The following is a 23,022-nucleotide window of genomic DNA, read 5'->3' on the forward strand; positions in this document are numbered from 1 at the left end:
AAAAAAAAAAGCAAATCTGTCCAAACAGAGGGCAGGATGAAAGATCAGGACACCTGGCCTCCATTGCCCTTGGCTATATACCTGGACACAATCAAGGACAGAAATGGTAAAGGCCTAACTGAACCAGAAGAGATGAAGAAGAGATGAAAAGAATACACAGAAGAACTTGCAGAAGGGACCTTAATAACACATAACCACTATGCTGTCATCACTCTCCCAGAGCCAGACATTCTGGAGTGTGAAGTCAAGTAGGCCTTAGAAGGCATCACTACCAACAAAGTTGGGCTTCCCAGGTGGCGATAGTGGTAAAGTATCTACCTTCCAATGCAGGAGACATAAGAGACGTGGGTTTGATCCCTGGGTTGGGAAGATCTTCTGGAGGAGGGCATGGCAACCCTCTCCAGAATTCTTGCCTGGAGAATCCCATGGACTGTAGCCTGGGGGGTTATGGGCCATAGGATCTGCAGAGAATCAGACATGACTGAAGCAACTTGGCATGCACAAAGCTAGTGGAGGCAAGGGAATTCCAGTAGAGGTATTAAAATCCTAAAAGATCATGCTATCAAAGTGCTGCACTCAGTGTGTCAGCAAATTTGGAAAACTCAGCACTGGCCACAGGACTGGAAAAGGTCAGTTCTCATCCCAATACCCAAGAAGGGGAGTACTAAAGAGTATTCAAACTACTGGACTATTGCACTCATCTTCCATGCTAATAAGGTTAGGCTCAAAAGTCTGCATGCTGGGCTTAAGCATTACATGAACCAAGAACTTCCAGATGTCCAAGCTGGGTTTAGAAAAGGCAGAAGAACAAGAGATCAAATTTCCAATACTTGCTGCATCTTAGAGAAAGCAAAGGAAATCCAGAAAACATCTACCTCTGTTTCAATGACTATACAAAAACTTTGACTGTGTAGATCATAACAAATTGTGGAAAACTCTTAAAGAGATGGGAATACCAGGTCATCTTACTTGTCTCTTAGAAACCTGTATGTAGGGTGAGAAGCAACAGTTAGAACACTGCATGGAACAACTGACTGGTTCAGGATTGAGAAAGGAGTACAACAAGGCTGTCTATTGTCACCTTGTTTATTAAACTTATACGCTGAGAACATCATGAGAAATGCTGGGCTGGATGAGTTACAAGCTTGAATCAAGACTGGCAGGAGAAACATCAACAACTTCAGATATGTGGATGATACCACTCTAATGGCAGAAAGAGAAGAGGAACTAAAGAACCTCTTGATGAGGGTGAAGGAGAAGAGTGAAATGGCCAGCTTAAAACTAAATATTAATAAAACTAAGATCACGACTTCCAGCCCCATCACTTCATGGCCTATAGAAAGGGAAAAGGTGAAAGCAGTGACAGATTTCCTCTTCTTAGGCTCTAAAGTCTCTGTGGATGGTGACTGCAGCCATGAAACTAGAAGACGACTGCTTCTTGGCAAGAAAGCTATGACAAATCTGGACAGTGTGTTAAAAAGCAAAAACATCACTTTGCTGACAAAGGTCTGTATAGTCAAAGTTATGGTCTTTCCAGTGGTCATGTATGGTCGTCAGAGCTGTACCATAAAGAAAGCAGAGCACGAAAGAACTGATGCTTTCGAACTGTGGTGCTGGAGAGGACTCTTGAGAGTCCTTCGGACAGCAAGGTGTTTAAACCAGTCGATCTTAAAAGAAATCACCCCTTGATACTCATTGGAAGGACTGATGCTGAAGCTGAACTCCAATAATTTGGTCACCTGATGCAAACAGCTGACTCATAGGAAAAGACCCTGATGCTGGGAAAGACTGAATGCAGAAGAAGAAGAGGGCAACAGAGGGTGAGATGGCTGGATGGCATCACCATATGAAGTAGACATGAACTTGGGCAAACTCTGGGGAGATGGTGAGGTCCATGGGGTCATGAAGTGTCAGACACGACTGGGCAACTGAACAACAACAGTATACCTGGAGGATGGTAATTGCTCAGTAAATATTCACTAAAGTATGGAGTGCCTGATGAACTATGGAAGGAGGTTCATGACATTGTACAGGAGACAGGGATCAAGACCGTCCCCATGGAAAAGAAATGAAAAAAAGCAAAATGGCTGTCTGAGAAGGCCTTACATACAGCTGTGAAAAGAAGACAAGCGAAAAGCAAAGGAGAAAAGGAAAGATATAAGCATCTGAATGCAGAGTTCCAAAGAATAGCAAGGAGAGATAAGAAGCCTTCCTCAGTGATCAATGCAAAGAAATAGAGGAAAACAACAGAATGGGAAAGACTAGAGATCTCTCCAAGAAATTAGAGATACCAAGGGAACATTTCATGCAAAGATGGGTTCGATAAAGGACAGAACTGGTATGGACTTAACAGAAGCGGAAGATATTAAGAAGAGGTGGCAAGAATACACAGAAGAACTGTACAAAAAAGATCTTCACAACCCAGATAATCACGATGGTGTGATCACTCACCTAGAGCCAGACATCCTGGAATGTGAAGTCAAGTGGGCCTTAGAAAGCATCACTAGAACAAAGCTAGTGGAGGTGATGGAATTCCAGTTGAGCTCTTTCAAATTCTGAAAGATGATGCTGTGAAAGTGCTGCACTCAATATGCCAGCAAATTTGGAAAACTCAGCAGTGGCCACAGGACTGGAAAAGGTCAGTTTTCATTCCAATCCCAAAGAAAGGCAATGGCAAGGAATGCTCAAACTACCACACAATTGCACTCATCTCACACGCTAGTAAAGTAATGCTCAAAATTCTCCAAGCCAGGCTTCAGCAATACGTGAACTGTTGCCGGGGTCCAGTCCCAGCTGATCCAGGGTATTCGAAGGAGAGACGGCTTAGGTGAGGGTCAGGAAACAACTGCTTAATTAAACTTTAATTAAGGATATAAAGAGTAATAGAATAAGGATAGCTCAGTGAGGAAATTCAGTGGAGAAAAGAGGCTGAAATAAGGATAGCTCAGTGAGGAAATTCAGTGGAGAAAAGAGGCTGAGTAGCTTGGTTTACGCGGGAGACCAATAAAACTTCAAGACAAGAAGTTTGCACCACTTATGTAGGCCGCAGGCGTCCTTCCATTCTCCCGAAGGAGAGGAGACACTGAGGCCTCCCCGGTCGGATCTTAGAAGCCCAGGCATAATTAGCAAGCATGGTGGGTTCCGCGCTCCAGATGGAGACTCAGCCAGAATTTGGGAGAGAGAGTGACATGGGGAGACCAAGTTTCAGTGAACAAGGCCCGCACTTTATTTTCCAAAGTAGTTTTTATACCTTAAGTTATGCATAGAGGATAATGGGGGAAGGGGTGGAGTCATGCAAGGACAGCAGTTCCTGGTCCTAATCGAAGCCAGGCTTTCAAACTTATCATATGCAAAAGTTCAGGTGATTGACATCATCTTCTGGCCCGGAGGCCTGTTAACATTTTAAGAAACTTATTTTTCCCTAAAGGTGATTATTCCAAAGTCAGGCACCAGCCTCCAAAAAAGCATTGGACAAAGCTGCATTTTACATTTCTATACACCCATTATATCAATCAATACACTGCCAAGGACACAGTAGGTAAGGAGTATGGAGACTTAGCAGCAAACATTGGCCCAACAAGTGAAAAACCTTTCACCAATACAATTTCTAATCAATCTTTTAACTACTCAAAGGAATCTGTGTTTAGGCAGTTTAGAACATCTCCTGCCTCTCACAGTTGGGAGGCTCTGAACAATCACATGTGGCCGGAAAAACCTATTCAGGCAGGCTAGAGGATTTCCAGAGGAGTTTGTAGGTTGAAACACTGTCACACCCAGGAATTATTAACTGAAGCTGTAAGCTAACTCTTTTTTCAGAGAGAGGTAGTGGGAGACAGCCCCCTGTAAAGTCAGAAGTGTAGGTGAAAGCACAAAGCAGAAAGTAGGCAGACTCTGGTTTTGGGGGTAGATGCTCGAGAATTTCCAGGGGGACTCCTGAGGCTCGATCCCGCCTTTGCGTATGCCGAGCCTCCTTCCTCATGACCTTTGTCATGGGCGGAGTTCCTCACGCTAGCTCCCTGCAGTGATAGAATTCCAGTTGAGCTATTCCAGATCCTGAAAGATGATGCTGTGGAAAGTGCTGCACTCAATATGCAATATGCACTCAATATGCAATATGCCGGCTCCCGGCAAACTGTGAATTTCCAGATGTTCAAGCTGGTTTTAGAAAAGGCAGAGGAACCAGAGATCAAATTGCCAGCATCCACTGGATCATCAAAAAAGCAAGAGAGTTCCAGAAAAACACCTATTTCTGCTTTATTGACTATGCCAAAGCCTTTGACTGTGTGGATCACAACTAACTGTGGAAAAGTCTGAAAGAGATGGGAATACCAGAACACCTGACCTACCTCTTGAGAAACCTATATGCAGGTCAGGAAGCAACAGTTAGAACTGGACATGGAACAACAGACTGGTTCCAAATAGGAAAAGGAGTACATCAAGGTTGTATATTGTCACCCTGCTTATTTAACTTTTATGCAGCATACATCATGAGAAATGCTGGGCTGGATGAAGCACAAGCTGGAACCAAGATTTCTGGGAGAAATATCAATAACCTCAGATATGCAGATGACACCACCCTTATGGCAGAAAGTGAAGAGGAACTAAAAAGCCTCTTGATGAAAGTGAAAGTGGAGAGTGAAAAAGTTGGCTTAAAGCTCAACATTCAAAAAATTAAGATCAGAGGGCTCAGGATGGGGAACACATGTATACCTGTGGCGGATTCATTTTGATATTTGGCAAAACTAATACAATTATGTAAAGTTTAAAAATAAAATAAAATTAAAAAAAATAAATAAAAGAACTTCTGGAGGGAAAAAAAAAAAAAAAGATCATAGCATCCAGTCCCATCACTTCATGGCAAATAGATGGGAAAACAGGGGAAACTGTCAGACTTTACTTTTTGGGGCTCCTAAATCACCGCAGATGGTGATTGCAGCCATGAAAATAAAAGACACTTACTCCTTGGAAGGAAAGTTATGACCAACCTATATAGCATGTTCAAAAGCAGAGACATTACTTTGCCAACAAAGGTCCGTCTAGTCAAGGCTATGGTTTTTCCTGTGGTCATGTATGGATGTGAGAGTTGGACTGTGAAGAAAGCTGAGCACCGAAGAATTGATGCTTTTGAATTGCGGTGTTGGAGAAGACTCTTGAGAGTCCCTTGGACTGCAAGGGGATCCAACCAGTCCATTCTGAAGGAGATCAGTCCTGGGTGTTCACTGGAAGGAATGATGCTAAAGCTGAAACTCCAATATTTTGGCCACCTCCTGTGAAGAGTTGACTCATTGGAAAAGACCCTGATGCTGGGAGGGATTGGATGCAGGAGGAGAAGGGGACGACAGAGGATGAGATGGCTGGAAGGCATCACCAACTCAATGGACATGAGTTTGAGTGAACTCCAGGAGTTGGTGATGGACAGGGGGGCCTGGCACATGAGATTCATGGGGTTGCCAAGAATCGGACACGACTGAGCAACTGAACTGAACTGAAGTGAGGGGTAAAAATGATTATCCCTTTTGTTTAATTTGAAAAATATAAAAATAAAAAATAGTTAAACTTAGCTGGCTTATTAAAAGAACATGTGAGTGCATACCTGAGGTGCAACTGACATTTTCTTCCTTAAATCGTGAAGTCCAACATTGGTTGTGTGGAGCCCATCAATCCAAACAACACCTTCAGGTTCTGACAATCTAAAAAGGGCAGCCATGAGGGAACTTTTTCCAGCCCCTGTTCTTCCTACAATGCCAAGCTGTAAAGAGGTCCAGGAGAGAGTAAGAATTAACAGAATGCAACAAACCTGGGAGAAATGCTGGTTATTAATGACGAATTTCAAAAGTTCTATATAAAAACTAGTTTATAAGTTCCTCAGTCATGGTACTGTTGACATTATGGGCCAGATAATTCATTCTTGGGGGAAGAGGGCTTGTCCTGTGTATTGTAGGATGTTTACCAGTAGCCTTGAACTTGATCCACTAGATACCAGTAGCACCCCCTAAATAAACTGTGGCAACCAAAAATTTCAGACACTGACAACTGTCCCCTGGTTGAGAGTCCCATAGTCCCAAGAAGAGTTAAAAATGACAATCTGCTGGCAGTGAAAAGCCAGCGATCTCCTAAGTGGTCTGTAAGAAGTCAGCCTTTAAATTAGCTTTTTTCCTACAGCCTGAGTAAGTTGACCTGGAGAATTATGTGACTAATTTTATGGAGATATCAACAAGTAAAGTCAGAAGTATTATACATAAAAAAGTATCCACTTTTTCAAGGGCCTAATTATTTAAGAGGAATTATTCTTTAGTAGAAAAACTAAAAAACTTCCTAATATTAAATATCTTAATTATATTCTATCTTAAAAGAAAATACCTTAAAATTATAAAATTCAGATCTCAGTGTCTTATAAGACAGAGGACAGTAGACAAAATGCACATAATGAAGTCAACATCAACACAACATTTGCTACTTATATGGGACCTTTCACTGGAGCAGTTCAAAAGGTATTTTATAAACAAATTAATACTTGCAATTGCACCTTGGAAAGATACATGTCAAGTGTCAGTCTAGTCATTAAAACCAAAGCAGAGAGAAATTCAGTGCACTAATGATAAGATTGGGGCTTTTCTGGTGGCTCAGTTGTAAATAACGCACCTGTCAATACAGCTGACTCAGGTTTTATCCCTGAATTGGGAAGATTCCCCAGAAAAGGAAATAGCAACCCACTCCAGTATTCTTGCCTTGGAGAATTCCGTGGACAGAGGAGCCTGGCAGGCTACAATCCATGAGATCACAATGGAGTTGGACACGACTGAGCAACTAATACATATCAATGCAGCAGACATGGGTTCAATTTCTAATCCAGGAAGATCCCACATGCTACAGAGCAACTAAGCCAGTGCTCCACAACTACTGAAGCCCACATGCCCTAGACCCGGGAGCCACAACAAGAGAAGCCACCGCAGTGAGAAGCCTGGGCGCTGCAACTAGAGAGCTGCTCACTGCAACTAGTGACCCCTCATGCATTCCAAATAGAGAAAAAACTAGAGCAGCAATGAAGACCTAGCCCAGCCAAAGATAAATAAATAAAATTATTTTGTAAAAATTTATGTTTATGCTATGTTGTAATTTACTTAGTGCACAACAGTATTATGTATGAAAAACAATATTCATACCCTAATTTTCAAATACTATTTGCTAAAAGAATGCTAACCATCATCTAAGCTTTTATTGGGTAGTAACATTTAAAACCACTGATCATAGATCAGAAAAACAAATATAATAATAATAAAATGGCTTGAAATATTGTGAGAATTACCAAAAGGTGACAGAGACATGAAGTTAGCAAATACTGTAGGGAAGATGGTACCAATGTACTTGTTCAACACTGAGTTGTCATAAATGTTTACTTTGTTAAAAAAAAAAAAGAAAAGAAGAAGCATTATCTGTGAAGCACAATAAAAATGTGTGTCTGTCTTTCTGGGTGTTCTTATACATAAATCAACACACATTAAGACACAGGTCTTAATCAATGTATTCTCATTGATCACTGTATCCATGAGAATGTGTGCATGTTCCCATGGTATGAGCTCTACTGACACTGATCCATCTGTGCAAATGGGAACATCTGTAGACTTTGGATAAATGGGCTGAGATATGTAGGGGCATTGAGGGCCACTCATGACCACAGGACTGTGAGCTCCAAACTCCAGTGAGGAGAATAATAAGAAACAAGGGACTTCACAGGCAGTCCAGTGGTTAAGATTCTGAGCTTCCACTGCAGAGGACATGGGTCCAATCCCTTGTAGGGAACTAAGATCCCACATGCTATATGCCCATACATCCCCTCCTAAAAAGGCAATTCAAAGAAAAAAAAAATACACCTGCCTCTGACTATTTCTACAGTTAAATCATTAAAACTATTAATGTAATCTGAATGTCTTATCTGGGTCACCAGTGGGTTTTACCAATTCCACACAGAAAGTGTTATCAGTATCAGTAAGTTTACATTCCTAATACCAAAGACACTTGGAAAAAATCTTATTTTAGCTGCTGTGCAACAGCTCCTTTCTGTTTTTCCTACCACTTGGATTAGAGTGGGAAGTGTAAGACAGGAAGTCAGGAGCTGTTGTGTCTTCAGCAAGATGTCATGGGAAAATGATACCACTTTTTGAAATTAAACTGATGTCCAATAAAATGAAGCTATAAATCCCAGGTTTGTGAATGTGTAGGGAACCAGGCCAGGGTTCATCTGTGATGACCACACCAACTTGTTAGACACTTGCTCCTGGATCTCTCTTCACACATCAAACTCAACATGATCAACATCTGATGCCCCACATAAAACAGCCATGTCCTCTGACTTCCCTACTCTACTTCTTTCCCAGGCTCATAGGCACAACTGTCCACCTTCCTTCCAGCTTTCCCTGAGTCTAGCATGCTGCCAAGCCCTGAAAACCCTACTCTTGCAATGTTTCATGGCTCAATCCCTCATTTTAAGGTCCACATTCACCACCTGAGTATCAGGTTGCATTATCGTTTAAAAAACAAAATAAAACAAACTCTTTTCTTAATCATAATCAGTGCAAATGAATTTGAAAAGTAAATAAAGATATATGCTAGAAGTCTGATAAAACCAATCTTAAGATGTTGATGTTTTGATTTTCCAGACTTGTGTTATGTCTTCTTAAAGATACAAATTTACATATTTAAACAAAATATGATTAGTATGAACATACTGTTATAATGTATCTTCATTTAGAATTTCATAAAAATATTTATTTTAAATGTCTATATAATATTACAGTATATGTGATCATTTATTTAACAAATTCCTACTGGTAGATATTCAATCTCCAATAGTTTGCTAATATAAGTAACTCCGTGTTGAATATCCTTGAAACTCAATCTTTGCAAATAACCTTAATTCTTTCCTCAGATAAATTCTCAGATGTGTAATTGCTGAGAATAAGGTACGTACATTTTAAGAGAAAGCTGTTAAGAATTGCCAACCTCCAGAAAAATGATACCATTTTCAACTTCCACCTGTTTCCCTGCACATTCATAGGCCTGGGTGTTATAGCTTTGTTTTAATTGACATCAGTTTGATACCGAAAAGTGGAGTCTATTTCCCAGGACATCTTAATGGAAACACAATAGCTCCTGACTCCCTGTCCCCTGCATCTGCTCACTCAGGTCCACGTGCTCTCACTTCTCAGAGTAAACCCCCAAAGGTCGGCTCTGTGTCACTCCATCCCAGGATAACTCTTCTACAAAACTGTCCCCGCTGACCTCTCCATCCTTCATGTCCATGAGTCAGCTTTCTTGGGGTCACTAGGTAGTTGTGAGGGTTGGATATGTAAATTTGTGTTACACACCTGGTAGTTCTTTTCCCTGAATGCTCTGCAGGTGCCTGGTTCTTCACTCACTGGATCAGGGCATTGTGCCTTTGCTCATGTTGGTCTTACCTCCCAGAATGCCTTTCACATGCATTTCCACCTGCTGAAGCCCTGACCACACATCACTAAGTCTGTCTCATGTGTCTAATTCTTCAGAAATGCTCTCCCTGTACCCTATGTGTGCTTATCCCAATACTAACAGATGTTGTATTATCTTTTCCTAAATTTCTATAAAAATTCTGACCACCTTATAGCTTATAAAACTAATATACCTATTTTCTTGTTTCTTCAACTGGCCTGTATATGTTGACAGCAGGATCTGTATTGGACTTGACTTTTTCTTATTTTTATTCCTTGTGGAGCCCTGAGACAAAGAAGCTTCTGCAGAAAGCTGAGATTTTTAATCAGGACAGAGAATTTATGGAAAATCTATCACCATATTATTTAGACATATGATAAGCTGGACAAAAAGAAACATGGCAGATGGATCCTACAGCCATAAATAAAACTTCAAATGGCCAACACCTCATTCTCATGGGACAGACAACAACTTCCACCATATAAGTGTTTATAGTCATTTTATACAGTATAAAAACTACAACCATCATTGGTCAAGCATCTACTCTGACCCCTGTGCTGGGTGCTTTACATGTCTTATCTTGTTTAAGTCGTACAACAAGCCTACAGGTTAGGTCCTATCAATTCCATTTTTCCTAAAGAAGACTGAGGCTTAATTAGTCTGCCTGAAATTTCAGAGTCCATTAAGTCATAGGATGAGACTCAAACCCACATCTGTCATCCTCTTTTCCATTCTGCTGATGAACTCCTTAAACCTGGACGGCCTGGTATCTTATCATGTGTCTGTGTAGCTAGAACAGAGAAAGTGGGGAGAGGTTTAGCTGCAGTTAAAGGAACAGGCCTATCATGGAGATCCTGTGGCCAGAGAGTTGAAGCATGATGTGGACACGGGTACATATAACACGGTGAGTGGGACAAGAGGGATGACATCACTGAGCAGAGAGAGTACCTGAGGTCAGGTGGGCTGGCTGTCAGCAGGAAGAACCAGCACCCCAGGTGGGCTGGAAGGGAAACCTGCAGCTAAGTGGGGCAATGGTTCCTCAGGAGACAAACCAAACAGACTTCCTGTCCTGCTTGGAGAGCGAGACTCATTCTTTATCCCATCAGGTGGTGAAAGAACCTCACATACACTGCTGCACGAGGCTGTCTCTGACTCCAGGTCCAGGCAGGGCTAAGCCTATGGGAAATCCCTCCAGTCCCCGTAGGAGGCTGGTGTGGGGAAGGTAGGAGCAGGATGCAAACTGCCTGTGATGAAGATGAGACTCCACCAAGAAGATGCAAAGAAATGCAGTGGAATCACACAGAGTTGAATTATAAAGCATAAGCGCAATTTGAAGAATATGAAAGTAAGTAAATCTATAGGGGAAGTGGCACAGAACTTTCTAGAGCCTCATGCTCAGTCATAACAGGGACCTGAGCTCAATTTCAACCTGTCAAAGGATGTTTAATAGAAATCACAGGTTATCACTCATAAGAAATGCTTATGGGAGAGAAAGGAATTTACCAGAAGGTCTTGTTCAAATGAGTAAAGAGGTCTGAATGGGCCTGAGACTCTGCATTTATAGAAAGCTCCAGGAGATGTAGGAGCTGCTGGCCCTGACACCACAGTCTGAGTCACAAGGAATTAGAAAGCCGGTAAGGGAAGTGGGACAATCTGGAATGAGGAGAGGGGTTGCTGAGGAGACACTATGTAAAAAAGGAGAAAATGTAGGAAACTAATATTTTTGCACATTACAGCAAGGTCTAGTAAGCATCTCTAAAGTGTATTATAGAAATAAGAGCTCTGAGCAAGAAAAAAAATAACAAACCAAAACCAATCTATCCTGAGAGCTGAATAAATGCTTTAAAATGTCCCAGAACTCTAGAATCATTAAATCAACCACAAAACCATCTAAATGAAAATTGCAACCAGTGTTCAGAATCTAAGTGGGAAGATTAAGGTGCTATTTACCTTATCTGGGGTCTTTATTTTTACTTGCTACTTCTTCCCTGAATTTGAATTCTATGTAGTACCTACTATATTCTCCTATTGACTCTAACTTTCAGGAATCAGGACAACAGAGGAAACAATGGAAAGAGAATAAAGCCCCATTTCGGCTGGGCAGGCTCACTCCCACATCCCTCGCAGCAGCCTCTTTCAAACCCAGCACCAAAGGGGTGACCCAGAGTGATGGGGTGGAACAGGTTAGCAGGAGAGGGAACCTGGGATGTTCATAGGTGGAGTAGAATCACTTCCTGAACATGCTGCATGGGTATTGTCTCCAAACACAGAAATGAAGCTAATGTTGTTAAGGCAGAAGGGGATGACAGAGGATGAGATGGTTGGATGCCAACACCAACTTGAAGGATATGAGTTTGAGCAAGCTCCAAGAGTTGGTAATAGACAGGGAGGCCTGGTGCTGCAGTCCATGGGGTCACAAAGAGTTGGACACAACTGAGCGACTGAACTGATCTGTGATACGGGGGATAGACCAAGTCAGAGATCAAAAGTCAAGCTACCACAGTCATTAATTCAACTTCCAAATTCAATTTGCCCTCAAATATTTTGGAATCTCAATAGTCCTATGATTTGCAGTTTTTAAGAAGGAAGAATAGAATCTATTATGTTTGTAAGTTGTACTGCAGAGTTTCTGAAATAATTCCTATTTTATGGCTTTGGGGAAAATTAAGACACGTGCAAGTTAACAGAATCACATTTACAACAGGAAATCTGACAGACACATTGTCTGAGAGTAAGCTAACATCACCTACAGTGCTCTCAGGGACAGGATTGTCTCAAGAGCTGTGGTTAATGTTTTCCCAACAAAACAGTCCTCAGCCTCTTCCTGAACTAGGATGGAACTGGACATAATTATGAGTCACCTTTAGTGCTGCAACTAACTGAAGCTGCTCCCTGGGTATCCTTTTGGCAATAAGTTGAATATGTATTTTCATGTTACAAGGGTATCATTCATTAAATTACAGCTATAGTCCACTAGGGGGTTGTGGTGGGAAGAGTTAAAGAGCAGTTCTTTCAGTTGTTCATGCAGTTGTCTTGTGTGTATGTTCTGGTTACTGGCTGCTCACACCTGTGTGTTACTCACCCTTGCAGACAGCAGTTCTTAAGCACCCTCTCTAAGCCCTGCAGAATGCCACTTTCTAGGGAACAAAGATGAAAATAAGATGCCCCTTGATTTTAAGAAGCCTCAAGGTACCGTGAGATACAAACCTCAAATTACAAAGCACGACACAGATGCTATCTTATATTTTAATTTTGATAAAGTTCACATAACATAAAATTTAACTACTTAACCATTTCTAAGTGGATGGTTTAATGTTCAGTACATTCACATGGTGTGCTACCATGCTCAAGAATTTTTTTTTTTTGCCTCATAAAACTGAATTCTATAACCATTAAACAAACAACTACCTATTGCCACTCCCCAAGTCTCTGGAGACCACCATCCTACTTCCAAAATTTGACCACTTTGTCAAAATTTGACCACTTTGTCAAATTCATAGAATTTCACCACCTCACAAAAGCAGAATCAGAGTATTTGTTCCTTTCGTGTCTGACATTTAGCAAGATGCTGTCAAGGTTTAACCATAGGTCAGCATTTTCCTCCTTTTAAACATTGGATAGTTCAATGTAAGGATTAGTTCCGTCCAACTTTTGGCTGCTTTGAACATAGTTGTCCTGTGAATGCTACCTTCAAAGAGTATATAAGATGCTAAGGAAGAATTGAGGGTCTCGAAGATGCATTAGAGTCAACTCAGAAAATGAGGAGACTTTCACCATCCAGGTGATAGAGGGGAAGGTCTCTGAGGCAGAGGGCAGACTGCACACTGGAAGCTGGGAGGATGTGGTGCTTTGGGAGAACCTACACACAACCAGAGTGTAGTGGTGTGTGTAAGTCGGGAGACATTCTGGCAGCAGAGGGAGGTGGGGAAGAGCTTCCTACAAACTCGTATGCTTTGGTTTACTCTCTTCTTCAAGACTCTGCCCTGGTCCAGGCCAAGGGCCTCAAGTTGAGTATAAAGGAACATCACAGCAGACATGGACACTGGCTGGTTCAGGTCACAAGTCTCTCTGCCATCTCCCATGTGGATCTTCCCTGCTCTGTTCAATTTGCTTTTGACTTTGAGCAAATCTCTAGGTCCTGCCTCCATCACAGGCCCTGGTTCCTCACCCCTGACTGAGTCATGATTCTGGGCTCTACTCTAGTAACAACGAGCTCACCCCCTGGCCCCTGCTGGAGTGGACTTGGGGCTGTGCTCTGGTTCCAGCAGCAGCTCTCCCAGCCCAGTAAGGATCAGATCTGTGCTAAAGAAAGAAGCAGTCTGTGGGGGGAGGGCAGGGGGATGGCAGGTCAGCGTGGATGTGTAGGAGGACAAGTCTACAGAAAAGACCAAGTGACAGGAGCAGGTTCCAAACAGAGGGCACCATGGGAGGAAGAGAAGATTTCAGAAATGCAAAGAAGAAAAGATGGAAAGAAGATAGTGGAGAATTAGGGACAGGGAGCTAGGACTGACTTCCCAGACTTTGTATGAATAATCAGGTGTCACATATAGTGTCCTGGGTCAGGTTAAAATTGAGCCCAGGAGCCCAGGGACCACCAGCCACCATGAGGGAGCTCACAATGCAGGGGATAAGAAATGATTGTATCCCATTCCACGGTCAGTTTCCAAGAAAGATTCACCTACATATCACTGATTAAATCTGCATCCATGAGGTACAAAGAGCCCTCCCCCCACCCTCAACACACTGAAAAGGAAACCAAGAGCAGATGTGGTATTAAAACTTTAGCTGGATTTTAGAGGCAAATGGCTTAAACTAACCTTTTCTCTTGGGTCAGTGGGTGCTCTCAGTTTCTTCAATACCAGAGGCCCATCCAAGCTGTACCTGAAGTTAATATGATAAAAATCAATCTGGCCTCTATGGGGCCAGGATGGCGGTGGACGAAACTCAAGTTCCCAGGGTGCTTCTTTCTCAAGGTCTGTATATTTAATCCCCCTTTCTACTGAAATCATCTGAAACACATATGACAATCACATGAGTTAATATCAGAGTCTTGTTTATGGATGTTCAGAGGCTGTAAATGAGACATTTTGCTTTTTTTATCTTTGTATCTGATTTTATATGGTTCAGAATATCCCAGGTCTTAGCATCCACAAAGGACAGAAACAGGAGTTTCATGAGGCCTTGGATGATTTGCAAATTTGTTTGTCATCTTCAAAACTTTTACTTACAGCCACTTCCTTCAACTTTACATTAACACCAAAAGAATTAGAGAAATGAATGGTAAGATTTTACTGATCCACTTTTCACACCTGAATGAAAAACAAGAGCATTTTGTCAAAGAATAGAATATTTATGGACACCAATCAGTAATGTGTGGCTATAGAAGGGCCATGTGTTATAGATAACAGAACTGGATGGTCATCAAACCTCCATTTAATTATTAATCATTTTCTATTCTATTAGAAGAGAGAAGTGGAAAGATTTCATTTTTATTGTTTTTCTCCCTTTAGGAGAAGCTGCAAATATTCAAAAGTGCATAATTTACATATTGACCAAGGCCTCCTAAACAACCATGATTCTACATCTTTGAGAGCACTTTCTGAGAGGGAGCTTATCCTACCAGGAAGAAGGGCCACCAGAAAATTCAGGTGTTCAACACATACATGAATAAGTGATAAAATGGGGGAGGGGCAGAAGAAGGGAGCATATTAATTAAATAAACCTCAAAAACTGAATTCTTTATTTTACAAAATATGAGGAATAACCTATTAAGAAACAAAGATAAACAAGCTTCTAAGAAATTAGCTTCTCTCCAGGATTTCAGAACCTCCCTCCTACAGAGACATTCATTGTATTTGAGGACAGCTTGTGACGAATATAAAACCTTCTGACATAGCACACATAAGACTGAGAAAAGATATATATAGTTTATTTTACATTAACTTTAAGCAGATGAAGAAAAATGTTAAAAAACTTTGTTAAGTACGATGTAAAAATAATAGTTTTACTGTTTTACATAAGAATTGCTTTTATGCCATTTAACAGCAAGGAGACTTGAAAATGCTAAGAATGGAAAGATAGTCATCACCATATTCTCCACTTCGGCACTTTGCCTGACGCACCACTGGAACATCCTCGTGAGTGTGAGGGTGAGAGACAGGACCAGGCCAACCTGCCCAGGATTCAAACCTAAGTGAGGAAGAAGAGGAATAAAGTCAGTCTCCTTCTCAACCCCTCCACAGTTCCTTCTGTCACTTTACAAAGAAGATTCCTTTATTTTTATGAGTTTTACAGGAGTATAGTTGATTTACAAAGCTGTGTTAGTTTCAGGTGTATAGTACTGTGAATTAGCTTGCGTGTGGTCGCTCGCTCGGCGCGCGCGCGCGCGCGCGCGCTCTCTCTCTCTCTCTCTCTCTATATATATAAAATCCACTCTTTTAAAATTATTTTTCCCATATACGTCATTACAGAGTATCAACTAGAGTTCCCTTTGCAATACAGGTCATTTTTAGTTTTCTATTTTATATATAGTACTGAAAAGACTCCTTTATAACATTTAAATCATTTGCATGTAATGATACTATTACTCATAATATTACTTTTCATGACTGAGATAATAATACAGTTAAAAAAAAACCCACCATGAGGACTTCCCTGGTGGTCCACTAACTAAGAATCCAAGCTTCCAATCAGGGGGCTTAGGTTTGATCACTGGTCAGGGAACTAGATTCCACATTCCACAACTGAGAGCTCACATGCTGAAACTAAAGTCCTGCCTGTCACAACTGAGACTGAAGATCCTGCATGTCCCAACTAAGACCCAGTGGAGTGGAGCCAAATGAGAAAGTAAATTTTAAAAATGTTATGAATTTAGAAAGCATTAAAAATATTGTTGTTTTTCAGTCACTAAGTTGTGTCTGACTCTTTGCGATGCCATGAATTGCAGCACACCAGGCTTCCCCGTCCTTCACCATCTCCCGGGGCTTGCTCAAACTCATGTCCATCAAGTCGGTGATGCCATCCAACCATTTCATCCTCTGTCATCCCCTTATCCTCCTGCCCTTAATCTTTCCCAGCATCAGGGTTTCTAAAGAGTTGGCTCTTTGTGTCAGGCAGCCAAAGTATTGGAGCTTCAGCTTAAGCATCAGTTCTTCCAATGAATATTCAGGACTGATTTCCTTTAGGATTGACTGCTTTGATCTCCTTGCAGTCCAAAGGACTCTGAAGAGTCTTCTCTAGCACCACAATTAAAAAGCATCAATTCTTCTTTCTATTACTGGGATATTTTATTACTATAGACTCTCAGTCTCTTCACTTTCTTCCATTAGAATGGTATCATCTGTATATTTAGGGTTATTGATATTTCTCCTGGCAATTGTGATTCCAGCTTATGAGTCATCCAGCCTGGTATTACACATAATGTATTCTGCATATAAGTTAAATAAGTAGGGTAATGATATACAGCCTTGTCATACTTCTTTCCAATTTTGAACCAGTCCATTGTTCCATGTCTGGTACTGACTGTTGCTTTTCACCTGAATACAGGTTTCTCAGGAGACAGGTAAAGTGGTATGGCATTCCTATCTCCTTCAGAATTTTCAACAGTTTGTACTGATCCACACAATCAAAGGCTTTTGTGTAGCCAATGAAGCAGATGTTTTCCTGGAATTCTCTTGCTTTCTGTATGATCCATCAAACGTTGGCAGTTTGTTCTCTGGTTCCTCTGCCTTTTATAAACCTAGCCTGTACATCTCAAAGTTTCTAGTTCATGTACTGTTGAAGCCTTGCTTGAATGATTTTGAGCATAACCTTACTAGCATGAGAAATAAGTGCAATTTTATGGTAGCCTGAACATTCTTTGGCATTGCTCATCCAGGGGATTGGAATGAAAACTGACCTTTTCCAGTCCTGTGGCCACTGCTGAGTTTTCCAAATTTGCTGATATATTGAGTGCAGCACTTCAACAACATCACCTTTTAGGATTTGAAATAACTCAGCTGGAATCCCATCACCTCCACTAGCTTTGTTCATAGTAATGCTTCCAAAGGCCCACTTGACTTCACACTCCAAGAAGTCTGCCTCTAGGTGAGTGACCACACCATCATGGTCATCTGGATCATTAAGATCTTTTCTGTACAGTTTTTCTGTGTATTATTGCCAGCTCTTCCTAGTCTATTCTGATTCTCGTAGGTCCTTATGATTTCTGTCATTTATCCTGTTATTTCCAACTATATTGAGATACACTTTACAGTACTATATAGGTGAGGGTCATGTCATTATTCAAGGTCATTCCTTGTGGCTCAGTTCGTAAAGAATCATCCTGCAATGCAGGAGACCCAGGTCAATCCCTGGGTCAGTAAGATCCCCTGGAGAGCAAATGGCAACCCAATCCAGTATTCTTGCCTGGAAAACTCCATGGACAGATAAGTCTGGCAGGCAACAGTTCATGGGGTCACAAAGAGTCAGACACAACTGAGTGACTTTCACTTTCACATGTCATTATTCAGATTTTTGTTCTTATGGCTCCAATTTTTATTGTATAATTTCACTTTCTATATCCAATGTAGTTGCAGTTGCAACCACAAAAACAAGGCAATGGGTTCTAAGAGCCAGTGCTTTTAAATCTAAAATATTACTCTCGTTGTTCCATTATCAAAGACTGTGATTCAGGGTTATTACTATGGAATAGTTAGGGAAGGTGAATTCATGCCATGCACCCCAACAGCTGCTCATCTGGTACCCACACAGCAGTGAGGACACCATTCTTTGATACAGAGACTCTTTCTCTGCCCAGTACCCCAGACACCTACAACCAAGAGATCTAAGTAGCCCTAAAGTTAGACCTAAACCCTAAGCTGAACACAAAGCTTAATAGTACATTTGGTTCTCTCCATCCACGTACAGGACACCACCTGGAATATTCAGAAGAGTAGCTTACTACAGTTGCATGGACCTCAACAAATTTAAAGAAAGATAAAAAGATAAAAGTTCTCAACAAAGACCTATAGTAAATAAACAGACAAACCACCCAAAGTAATCTACAGATTCAGTGAAATCCCTATCAAACTACCAATGGCATTTTTCACAGAATTAGAACAAAAACTTTTACATTTTGTATGGAAACACAAAATACCATGAAAAGCCAAAACAATCTTGAGAAAAACAAAGTAGAAACTTGAGGCTGGGTAGAATCAGGCTCCTTGTCTTCAGGCTATACTGCAAAGCTACAGTAACTGAAACAATATGCTACTGGCACCAAAAACAGAAATATAGATCAATGGAACAAGATGGAAAGTCCAGAGATAAACCCATGCACCTAAGGTCACCTATGACAAAGGAAGCAAGAATATACAGTGGAGAAAAGACAGTGTCTTCAATAAGTGGTGCTGGGAAAATCGGACAGCTATGTGTAAAAGAATAAAATTAAAATACTCCCTAACATCATACACAAAAATAAACTCAAAATGGATTATAGACATCTATGTAACACCAGACAATATATAACTCTTAGATGAAAACACAGGGAGAATTCTCTCTGACACAAATTTCAGCAAGATCTTTTTTGATCAACCTCCTAGAGTAATGAAAATAAAAGATAAACTAATGGGACCTAATTAAGCTTTAAAGAGTTTGTATAGCAAAGAACACCATAAACAATACTGAAAAAACAACCTTCAGAATGGGGAAAAATATTTTCAAACAAAGTGGCTGACAAGGGATTAGTCTCTGAAATACACAAATAGTTCATGCAGTTCAATATAAAAAAAAATCCCAATCAAAATATTGGAAGAAGATTAAAACAGACACTCTTCGACAAAGACATATAGATGGTCACAAAGCACATGAAAAGATGGTCAACATCTCTATTAAAGAAATGCAAATCAAAACTATAGTGAGGTCTCACCTCACACTAGTCAGTATGACCATCATCAAACAATCTATAAACAATAAATGCTGGAGAGGATGTGAAGAAATGCTCCTACCCTGTTGCTAGGAATGTAAACTGGTACAGTCACTATGGAGAATGATATGGAAGTTCCTTTAAAAACTAAAACTAGAGCTACCACGTGATCCAGCAATCCCACTCCTGAGAAAACCATAATTCCAAAAGGTACATGCACTCTAATGTTCACTGTAGCTCTATTTACAATAGCCAGGATATGGAAGCGACCTAAATGTCCATCAACAGAGCAATGGGTAAGGAAGATATGTGGTATCATATATACAATGGAATATTATGCAGCCATAACAAGGGGCAGATAATGCCATTTGCAGCAACATGGATAGACCTAGAGATTAAGTGAAGTATGTCAGACAGAGAAACACAGAATATGATATTGCTTATACATGAATTATAACAAAAGACAACAAATGAACTTATCTACAAAACAGAAACAGAGTCACAGATGTAGGAAATAAACTTATGCTTACCGGGGGATAAGGGAAGGGAGGGATAAACTGAAAGACTTACTACTTATACATACTACTATATATAAAATATTAAAATAGATAATTAATAAGAAACAAATGTAAAGTACAGGGAACTCTGTAATGACCTCTATAGGAAAAGAATCAAAAAAGGAGTGTATACATGTATACGTATTTCAGATTCTTTTTGCTATACACTGTAAACTAAGACAACTGTGTAAACCAGTAAAATTTAGAAGAATAATCCAAGCAAGCCAAAGCAGGGGCCCAAGGCACCACAGGTCTGCTGGAGCAGGCATGTCATACCTGGTCTTTGCTCCTGAGGATTCCAAAAGTCAAAAACAGAAATTCTTTTCTAAAAGAAAATTCATTTGAATTATTAATCAAAATGGAAATTATTTTAAAAAATACATGTACCCCAATGTTCATGGGTGTGCAAAAAGAATCTTTAAGAAGTGGATACACATACAACAGATTCACTTGGCTATACACCTGAAGCTGCTGTTGCTGCTGCTGCTGAGTCACTTCAGTCGGACACCTGAAGCTAACACATTGTAAATCAACCACATGCCAATCAAAAATTTTTTAATGGCCACAACAAGGACCTACGGTAAATAAATAAGTAAATGGAAAAAAAGATAAAAATTCTCATCAAGACACGAATGACTTCACATGGACCTCACTGTGGAGTCACATACTGCAGACACTTTAATACAATTCATTAGAACCAAAGAGTGTATACATTAGACAAGATGACAAGAGTTTAATAACTACAAATAAAGCTATATACAGTAAACATACCACAAATATTCACATCTGTACTTACATTCTACCAGGATCAGGGCCCCAAAGGCAACAACAGTGACAAAGATGGCACAGATGACATCCAGATACACAGCGAGCCATCGGGACGTCGTCAAAAGCAGGAACCAAGCCTCTGCATTTGTGAACCGTAATAAGCATAATACATAAACAGAAAAACCATGTTAGCTGCTTCTAATGAGGGAGAGCGTTTCCTCAGTTGAGGTACAGAAGATTTTATACAAGGTAGGACAGCAACGGGGTAGGCAATGGCACCCCACTCCAGTATTCTTGCCCGGAAAATCCCATGGATGGAGGAGCCCGGTGGGCTGCAGTCCGTGGGGTCGCTAAGAGTCGGACACGACTGAGCGACTTCACATTCACTTTTCACTTTCATGCATTGGAGAAGGAGATGGCAACCCACTCCAGTGTTCTTGCCTGGAGAATCCCAGGGATGGGGGAGACTGGTGGGCCGCCGTCTATGGGGTCACACAGAGTTGGACACGACTGAAGCGACTTAGCAGCAGCAGCAGCAGGACAGCAAAGTCATACACTCAAGGAACCTGAAGATTCCAGAAAACTAGGTTCTAACCCAAGACAAGGTATGGGACACACAGGAATCAGTCCAGGAAGCAAGCATTGAAAATGTCAACCCGTAGGTTATCAACAGAAATACGATCACAAGAAAGAAGATGGAAAATCATCTCATTGGTGCATTTTCTGCAGTGCCGGGCCTCAGTGTGAAGATCATCCTCTCACATGTCGACTGTTCCCAGCTCTCAGACACAGACAGCAGAGCTCACACTGTTTCCAGCACTTTCTGCACCCACCACAGAGCCCTGCAGTGTTTATTATTAGGAGCCAGTGTCTACATGACCATCAGCTAACAGGATCTGCATGTGGTTTTCAAAATGCTATTTTATCTTCAAAATACAGTAACGATTGAAAAGTTTGACCAGGATTTTATAGACTTAGAGGAAATTCTGAATTTTCTACCTAGGAAAAACAACTTCACCAATACAAAGTATAATCAAGTGGGTGGCAAATCAGGAAATTAGTTTCGTCAATCACATCTGCTACCCTCCATGCTCTGAAACAAGTTGGCAAACTACAGCCTGGGGGACAAGAATAGCAACCACCTGGTTCTAAAAAGAAAATTTTATTGGAAAACAGCCATTTGCTGATGTATTATCTTTGCCTGTCTTTGTGCTACAACAGCCAAGGTGAGTAGTTGCAGCAGATACCGTATAGCACACAAAGCGTACAATATTTTCTATCTGGACCTTTGCAAAAAACAAAATTTTACTGAGTCCTGCCCTAAAGAGACAGAAGTCCACAGGGCACAGTGATGGAAGGACAATGCAAGCCAGTCAGGGGAGAAAAGCAGGGGGTCATGGGGAAGAGGGGAGCACAGAGGGGATGCTGAGAGGAAGGGGTGGACAAGGTGGGTGTTCAGAGGGGGACATGCAGGTGACACAGAGAGAGGTGCTGGCCTACTAGGCCACTTGAGATGGAGGTCAGGCCTCAGAAGGCAGCACATCCCATCTGAAATTATTTCCAGAAACTTACAGACCTGAGTGCAAATCCTGATATGTGTCGAACAGCTCTTGAAACCTCTGTTCAGATTTGTATGCCCGGATGGTCCAGAGCCCCTGCAGAGAAGATGCTAAGTGGGAAAACACCGGGCTCCGAGCTGGGGAAGCAGAGACAGACACACAACAGAGATAGTCAGGGAAGCTGGATGCGAGGAAACCCACTGACTCCTGGGCTATGTGGTGACACCTCCCACCAATAGGAATCCTCCATGTGACCCTCACTCCTGCTCACATCAGGTTTCACTTTAATGACCTGGGAATGAAAGATTCTCTTTGAAACTATGTTTGACCAAATTCATTCACAGCCAGATTTAGATAAAGAAATTATTTACTGGTTCTTTCATCAAGGTCCTTTCAAACATGCCTCCCTCCAAATTCTCCTGGCATCTCTCCAGGTGGAAACTGTTCACAAATTTTAAAAAATGTATTGAAGTATAGTTGATTTACAATAATGTATTAGTTTCAGGTATATAGTATGTTCATTCAGTTATGTTTTTCTGATTATATTCCATTACAGGTTATTATGAGATGCTGAATAAAATTTCCTGTGCTTTACAGTAAATTCTTGTTGCATACTTATTTCAAATAGTAGTGTGTCTATTAATCCCATATTTCGACTTTGTTCCTCCCTCCCTCCAGTCCCCTTTGGTAAGTTTGTTTTCTATGTCTCTGAGTCTATTTCTATTTTGTGTACAGATTTATTTGTATTATTTTTAGATTCCATGTATAAGTA

General features: G+C 41.0%; 2 protein-coding genes across 2 annotated transcripts in view; both read right to left on the reverse strand.

Moving 5' to 3' along the window:
• The window catches only part of LOC123464831 (ATP-binding cassette sub-family C member 4-like), an 891,549-nt gene that overhangs the window by 235,307 nt on the left and 633,220 nt on the right, over positions 1–23,022 (reverse strand). The window lies entirely within an intron of this gene.
• Positions 1–23,022, reverse strand: part of LOC102412250 (ATP-binding cassette sub-family C member 4-like) — a 157,550-nt gene that overhangs the window by 34,686 nt on the left and 99,842 nt on the right. The window contains 5 exon segments of the mRNA XM_045162455.1: positions 5,594–5,749; positions 14,283–14,474; positions 15,554–15,654; positions 20,720–20,830; positions 22,268–22,387. Of these exon segments, the coding sequence (XP_045018390.1) occupies positions 5,594–5,749; positions 14,283–14,474; positions 15,554–15,654; positions 20,720–20,830; positions 22,268–22,387 (680 nt within the window).

Source organism: Bubalus bubalis, chromosome 13 (assembly GCF_019923935.1).
Source record: "Bubalus bubalis isolate 160015118507 breed Murrah chromosome 13, NDDB_SH_1, whole genome shotgun sequence".
NCBI classification, from domain to species: Eukaryota; Metazoa; Chordata; class Mammalia; order Artiodactyla; family Bovidae; genus Bubalus; species Bubalus bubalis.